The sequence below is a fragment of the Accipiter gentilis genome, chromosome 8 (genome assembly GCF_929443795.1).
Source record: "Accipiter gentilis chromosome 8, bAccGen1.1, whole genome shotgun sequence".
NCBI classification, from domain to species: Eukaryota; Metazoa; Chordata; class Aves; order Accipitriformes; family Accipitridae; genus Astur; species Astur gentilis.
Window position 1 is genome coordinate 36,793,427 of NC_064887.1, and position 7,438 is coordinate 36,800,864.

Genomic DNA, 7,438 nt, shown 5'->3' on the forward strand with positions numbered 1-7,438 from the left:
AGCCTCTGCTCACATCCCTGCCTCCAACCCACAGAGAGGAGACCTCCTTCCCTGCAGAGCCTGAGGAGTTACCGCAAGGCACGCCATCCCCTCCACCAGCATCCCTGCCAGTAGCCACCCTGCTCCATGGGTGGCTGAGGAGGAGGAGGGTCTCTACATGAACCAGCATTTCTGTGGAAAACAAGCAAGCACCCAACTTCTTGCAAGAAACTTGGGTCTGCAGGGGAAGCGTGCGAGTCCTGGGGTACCTCCAAGCTGGTTTGGGTACCCACACACACAGTCAGCGAGCACCTGGGCTGGGTGAACGGGAACCGCTCCCAATTTCTCGCTCGCTGAGAATCGGTTTTGCTTCCATAAAAGAAGGGTCAGAGGGATTTGGGGGCAGGGGGAGATTGAGGAACTGCAAAGATTTAGTGCACCTTAAAACGAAAGGACATCTAACCTGCCCTTAGATCTCACTCCAAGACAGAAAAGAGCTATGGCATCTCCTACACTCACAACTACTCCAAACACACCCAGACGCATGCAAAACGTGTCCCGCTTCCCCTCGGCTGTGAAAAACCCCTCCTGGGCAGTGGCACTGGCCAGCACCGGGCTCTGGCTCAGCACCCTGGCACTGCCAGCTCCCACCCCATTCCCGGGCCCTCCCGCCCAGTCCCAGCAGGCAGGGCGAGGGGTCGATTATCAATCCAAAATGCATAGGTATAGACACCACGGGGACACCCATGCCCCAGTGGGAAGGGTCACCGCAGGAGCCCTCCACATCCAGCAGGCACGGTCTCCACTTCTACCTCCAGTTGGGTGGAAAGCAGCATTTGCCACAGGCACGGTTCGATCACACTCACGCTCCTTGCATTGCCCTGCAAGGAAAGACGAGTCGTTTAGGTCAGACAGCCTCTTTGCCAGCCACAAGCCCCTAGAAGTACTCGATTCCGCTTCCTGGGAAATCCTCCATCTCAGCGATCCCTCTTCTGCGCCCCTCTGCCAGCCGGACTCTCTTTCTGACTAAGGAGGAGCCACGTTTCCAACCACAGCTACAAAGGCAGGAGAAGCCAAGAGGTCTGCTTTGGCTCAGAAACCCCGTTCATTTGCAGCAGGCTGACAGCACCTAGGTCCTCACACGCGCGCCCCGGCGCCACTTTACTTGGGAGGTATCACGACTATAGGCTGGCCTCGCTTGGGTCTCCACATGAGGACTTGGGCATCGTTGGCATTGGGTTTCACTAGTGCGTTTGGTGGGATGGGCTCCATCCTGCTGAGGATCCGGGGCTGCTCCTGCTGAGTCCTTCCCACCAGCCGTGCCCGCTGCCCCAGGAGCTGCATGGGATCAACCTCAATGTCCACTCGCATCCTCCACTTTATAGTCTGCAGGATGATCTTTTCCTTGGTGGTGGTGTTCATGGCCACCAGCCACGTGGTAAAGCTCTGGTCCCTTTTAATCCTGGTCAGCAGCGGCACGTTACTGTTGCTCACAGGGACAGCCCATGTCACACTGGGGTAGAAATTGTCATTCATGCTCACCGAGAACCTGGAGATCTTGTTAGTGGGCCCAACCAGGGTCACAGTTTCTGTGGTGTTTCCATACCAGGGGTAGCTCACGCCATCTGAATCGCTGATGGCTTTTACTCTTCCTTCTCGCAGGTCGGGCAGCTCCCAGCTTGACCTAGTGAACAGGAAGAGAAAGGCCAGGTTAGCAGGGAAATGGCAGCGACAGTGCCCAGTGAGAGACGGGGAGGCAAGCAGCATGGGGACCCTCGCCCAGCCTGCAGCAAGCTCTCAAGGACCTCCTTCGAGAACAAATTTGGCTTCGGTTCCTTCGCCGAGTCCCTCACGGCCAGCTGAAGCCTTTGCTCTGCCAGCACAACACTATTTTAATTAACCTGCCATCAAACCAAGTGGGCCAAAACTCATTGCTGAGTCTCTCTGGGGTCACTCTCTCCTTAATCAGCTCCCGCACTGGAGAACAGCCTTCCCCATCCACCGGCTGCAGCACCACGACCACAGCATTGGCCAAGCCTGTCAGCAGCCCCCTCCTGCGATAAAAGTCTGTGATTTTTATGCCTCTAAATACACACGCCTGCACAGAGGCACGTACAATAATTAAATACCACAATTACGCCTGCCACTGGTGCGATGAAATCCCTGCAATATGGCTGGCGGGGGGGGGGGGGGGGGGGGGGGGGGAATTCCAGCCCAAATGTTGGCTGCCGACCACGTTAGCAACACCGCGCGGCTACAGCAAGGGAGACAATCGCCACGTGGCAATTACAAGCAGGGAGCTTCGGTGAAGCCTGCCACCGAGTCCGAGCTCTGGCTTCAGATGCATCTGGGCTCTGGAGCTGCCTGCGAGTGACAGGGGGACACACGGCCGCCATCCCCCTGACAAGCGACGGCCTCCGCTTGCTCCAACGTCCCCCAGCGCTCCAGTGCCACGTGCAGGCGAACCTGTCGTGACGCAAGGATGCGGGCAGGCAGGATGAGGACCCGCTGCTCCCCTGCCCTGCCTGCCGTCCCGTGCCGGCACCACAGGGCACCGGCGGCAGGAGCCCGCCGGTGAGCTGCGGGACAGACCCCTCTGGCCATCTCCAGCCCAACTCACGCATCACCCCTTTCAAACGGGGGCAGACGACACAGCGCCACGGTCAACAGCTTTGCCCCTCGGCATCCCTCCCCGCGTCACCCGCGCCCTCGGCCTTGGCAAAAGCTGGTCTCCAGCAGCCATTTCTGCCGAGCGCTGCAAAGCTTCCCCCTTTTAACGCAAGGCCGAGGGGGCAAATCCCCCACAGCAGCGCCGGCGCTCGCAACCCAGAGGCAGGAGAAACGCTACGAACGGCGGCCGCAAAGCCCTCGAACGAGGGAGCTTCGGGCCAGCCGGCCGGAGCGGGAGCCGGGCTGTGGGACGAGAGGAGCGGCCGCTGCCCGGGCCTCGGGTCTGAAGGGGCCGGTGCCGGTGCTGGGAGCGGGAAGGTTGCAGGCACGGGGTGGGGGTGCGACGCCCGGTGCCGGGGAGCTCAGCGCCCGCGCCGGCTCCTGGGGTGCCGGTGACGTACCCGGTGCCCGCCGCACGGCCTCCGTTCCCACCCCACCCCCCCCCCGCCCCGGTTCGTTGCGGTGCCGGGTGCCGTCCCCCCCCACCCCCCCCCCCCCCAGCCCGGTGCGGGTGGCGGGGTGCCGGTGTCGGCGGCGCCGGTGCTCACACGCCGAGGTCGCTGTAGGTGTTGTAGAACTCCATGTGGTTGCAGGCCTGGATCCAGCCCACCACCCAGGTGTGCCGCCGGGCGATGGGCGGCATGAGGACGCGGGCCGAGGCGCGGAAGTAGGGCGTGCGGTACCGCAGCACCACCGGCGAGCTCTCCTCGATGGCGGTGGCCGCCGGCTCGATGGTGGCCGACACGTCCGACACCACGATCTGCTCCCGACGCACCCGCGCCTTGCAGGCCACGCTCTGCAGGCACCCCATCGCCGCCGACGACGAGCCGTCGTCACCCGCCGCCGCCTCCGCCGAGCCGCGGGGCCGGGGGGGCGGCCCGTCCCCCCGCCGCCGCCCGCCCGCCGAGCATCGCCGCCCGCGCACCGGCGCCCGCACCGGCGCCGGCAGGGCGAAGGCGCCGCCGCCGCCGCCGCGCCTCTTGCGGCCCTCGCCGGCTGCCGTACGCCGGCCGGGGCGGGCACGTGCGCGGCGGGGGAGGGGGGGGGGGGGGGGCGGGAGGAGGGAGGAGGGGCGTGCCCACGGATCCCCGCCCCGGGGCGTGGCGGGAGGGAGGAGGGAAGGGGAGGGACCTCCCCGCCGCCAGGGGGCGCCGCAGCCCCGCCCCGGGGGGGGGGGCGTCGTGGCTCCATGGCAACCGGCTGCGTCACGGGGGGCGGCGGAAGAGGAAGCGGGGCCGCGCCGGGACCGCTCCTGGTACCGGGGAAGCAGGGCGGGACCCGGGCACCGGAGAGACACCGGGAAGGGGGGAGCTGGGCCCCGGAGGTGCGGTGGCGGGACGCGCGGGGACAGGCCCGGGGCTTGCAGGCAGCGGGGCCCGTAGGAGGTTGCGGGGAGGGGGAGAAGCAGGCCCTGGCAGGGGGGCGGCACGGGGCCTCCAGGGCGGCTCGCCCGGGTCCCCTTGCCAGAGCAGGCCCGGCAGCCGGTGACCAGCCCCGACCTCTCCCAGGCCAGCCTCCTCTCGCCATGCCGAGCCCGCGGAGCAGCCGCGAGCGACGCACCGGCAGCGGCAGCAGCCGCCTGGAGTTCCTGTCCCTCGTCAGCCAGCGCAGCCCCGGCGCCCCGGACAGCCCGTCGCGCCGCAAGGAGCCGGGCAGCTCCGCCGCGGCCCCGCTGCCCGAGGAGGACTGCATGAAGCTGAACCCCTCCTTCCTGGGCATCGCCCTCAGCTCCCTGCTCGCCATCGACCTCTGGGCCTCCAAGCGCCTGGGTGTCTGCGCTGGAGAGGGCTCGGCCTGGGGCAGCGCACGTCCCCTCATGAAGGTCATCGAGATTTCGGGGCACGGCGTCCCCTGGCTGCTCGGCACCTTCTACGGGCTCTGCCAGAGCGACAGCTCCGCGGCCAGGGAGGTGCTGCTCAACCTGCTCTTCGGTGAGGCTGGGGGCTCACCAAAAGGCTCTACGGGCAGGGGCTGGCCTGAGCCGAGGGGGGAGGATGGGACCTGAAGGACGGGGCAGAGCCGAGTAAACCTCAGCCTCCTACGGCCCCAAGGGAGCCAGCTGATTTTGAGTAACTGGTGCAGGCTCATCTGGAGTGCCTGGTACCAGAGCAAGTAACCCTGCGGCGGGAGGGCGTGGGGGCGGGGGTATGGATCATCTGTCACAGCTCCAACCACACAGCGTGAAACTCCTGACCGCTAAATTGCTCCCGCACTTGCACAAAGCTTTCAGGGAGCTTCTCTTTTAGTCCTTTAGCTTATCAGAACAGCGCATTCCAGGTTCAGCTGCCTAGTGTTGAGACACCAGCCCATTCCCTGAAAAAGCTGCTCTGGCACACAGACACCTGCACCCTTGGGCTCCGTGCAGTCAGTACCTGCACAGATTGATCTGTATAAGCCAGTGAGGAAACTTGGTTTAAAGCACACATTTTAATCTTGCGTGATGTAATATTCCCCCCGCCCCCAGCATCCTGTCCTATTAGGCATACTTAGATTCTTCATTATTGCTCATTTAGAAACTGTAGTAGCTCCAGAGCAACAGACTCCAGCAACAGGTTCCTAGTTCTTAGTCTTCTATTAAGTTGCAGATAATTGGTATCTCACACTTATCACTTGAATTGAAATTTGCTTGGCAGGAAACACATGGTTCACATGGGTTTGTGCATCTTTTTCATCTGACAGCACATAGTTAAATTAGAGTCCCAGAGCAGAGCTGTGGGACGGGACCTGGAGGCCTCCAGTCTAACCTTTGCTCTGAGGAGGTCTCTCACAGCATGAGGGCTTTGTCTGGCCCTCAATGCTCTGGGCCAGAGTCACCCCCCTGTCTGGAGCCCTGTCCCAGGGTTGCAGCAGCCATGTGGAAAAGGAGTGTTCCCTGACGTCCAAGCTGAATCTCCCAAACCATACGTTAAAAGAGATAAACCAAGTGAACTAGGTTTGCCTGTGGGAGAAAAAAAAAAAATATTTGTTCTTAAATGATTAACCAAAGGGAATGAACTGAAGTGACTGAAAGATTTGGTGTCCAGAAACGAGCCTTAGGACAAGCAGAAGTCAGATTCTCACAAGACTTTCTTGGAGGAAGTAGCCCTGGCTGTGAGCACTGTGCTAGCCAAGCTAGTGGGGATGGAGAAGGCACCCTCTGCCCTACATGAGAAGCTGCTCTTGCCAAATACTGGCTGAACACTTCTCTCGGGTGCTTTGCCTCTGACTTCTACTGCAACAGCCTTTAGCTCTCTGGGGACAAGCCACCGTTATTTAAATCATGCTTTATTAAAAAATATTTTTATTATTTGAAAACAAAAGTGTGGTTAACTTTCTGGCGTTAATTCCCCCAGCAGCAGGGAGAAGCCAGGCTGCAGGAGCCCTGGCACCACACAAGCTCAGAGCCCCGCACACTGAGCTACGGCCGGGTGGTTGAAGTGGGCTGATCATTCACCCAGGTCAGTTTGACCCTCAGCCAAGAGGGTAGGCAAAGCAATGCTGAGTCAGCAAGAGCTGTCAGGAAGGGGGTTGTGGGGAATATTAACCCCTCTGTTGCCTTCAGATTAAGAGTCAGTTTGAGCCCTGAGTCATGGTGAGATCAGATTTTACGCAGAAAGAAAAGCCCTTGGGTGCAAGCCAGGCAGAGCCCTGTTGTTGGCTCTGGTGGGCAGAAGGTCTGGTGTTGCATGAGGGCTGTGTGCAGCAAGAGCAGAGACTGAAGATGTGCTCATGCTGGAGAAGGCCAAGTGCTGGATGAGTGCCGTGCTCTCCCTACCTGGGTATTGTAGCCATGGGATACAAACCTTGGCAGGTTTTTGTAGCCAACTACTTTCTTCTTAGCTAATGGCTTTGCTTTGATTCTTGCCTTGTTTTCAGAGGCAGGGGGAACCACACAAAAAACAAACCTTGCTCACTCATTGTTACTGTCTCCTAGCATTGCTGCTGGATCTTGTGCTGGTAGCAGTGGTGAAAGGGCTTGTCAAGCGGCCACGGCCCACCCACAACAAGATGGACATGTTCGTCACCATCTCGGTGGACAAGTACTCCTTTCCGTCAGGCCACGCCACCAGAGCTGCCCTGGTCTGCCGCTTCATTCTGCGCCACCTCGTGCTCGCCGTCCCGCTCCGGGTCCTCGTGGTGCTCTGGGCTCTCATCGTCAGCATTTCAAGGGTCATGCTGGGCAGGCACAACATGACAGATGTGCTCTTTGGTTTGCTGCTGGGTTACGCGCTGTACAGCGTGGTGGAGCACTGCTGGCTGTCCCCTCTCAGCGCACCTGCCCTCTTTGCGCTCTGGAGCCATTGATGGCTGGGTCTCTCCCAAAGGAGGAGGGCGTGCACCTGGTTTTCTAAGCACGCACAGGGAAGGGGATACTGGGACTTGAACTCACATCCTAGACCCCATCCATCTATCCAGCCAAGACTTCAACACTAGCGGTCTTGGGCTCCTGGGCCCACACTTAGACATTTGGTGCTCTCTTGCCCTCCCAATGGGCTGTCAGGCAGGGTGTGCACTGGCCAAGCAGCTGCACTCTCTGTTCTTCCATGAAAAAAACAGTCCTTGCAGAGCCTGGGGAGGGCTCTGCACATTCATCTGGCAGCTGACTGCTGATACTGTGAATCTGCATGCTCTTGCTGGGTACCTGCTGTATTAGTGGTGTATGTGGTAGCTGTGGCTCTGCAGATATTTCTCTGCAATTGCCCACGTATCTGTACGCTGTAAATACACTGATCGTGTTGCTGTCGTGAGCACGCCCTGCAAAGCCTGCTCCATAACAACTGCCTGGAGGGGACTCGCTGGGGTCTGTCCT

The 7,438-nt window shown here is 60.8% G+C and overlaps 2 protein-coding genes across 3 annotated transcripts; one reads left to right on the plus strand and one right to left on the minus strand.

Moving 5' to 3' along the window:
- Nucleotides 1-750: 750 nt before the first annotated feature.
- Nucleotides 751-3,530, minus strand: FAM78B (family with sequence similarity 78 member B). Its single transcript, XM_049809412.1, has 2 exons — nt 3,198-3,530; nt 751-1,663 (listed from the first exon to the last, which is right to left on the minus strand). The coding sequence occupies exons 1-2, from the start codon at nt 3,458-3,460 to the stop codon at nt 1,141-1,143; spliced, it is 786 nt and encodes a 261-aa protein (XP_049665369.1). The 5' UTR covers nt 3,461-3,530; the 3' UTR covers nt 751-1,140.
- A 343-nt stretch (nt 3,531-3,873) lies between these two features.
- PLPP6 (phospholipid phosphatase 6) lies at nt 3,874-7,376 on the plus strand. Of its 2 annotated transcripts, none has more exons than XM_049809413.1 (3): nt 3,874-3,973; nt 4,158-4,580; nt 6,563-7,376. In XM_049809413.1, the coding sequence occupies exons 2-3, from the start codon at nt 4,175-4,177 to the stop codon at nt 6,931-6,933; spliced, it is 777 nt and encodes a 258-aa protein (XP_049665370.1). In that variant the 5' UTR covers nt 3,874-3,973; nt 4,158-4,174; the 3' UTR covers nt 6,934-7,376. The 2 variants fall into 2 exon arrangements, with proteins under 2 accessions (XP_049665370.1, XP_049665371.1); XM_049809414.1 differs by having other exon boundaries at nt 3,879-3,904.
- Nucleotides 7,377-7,438: the final 62 nt, after the last annotated feature.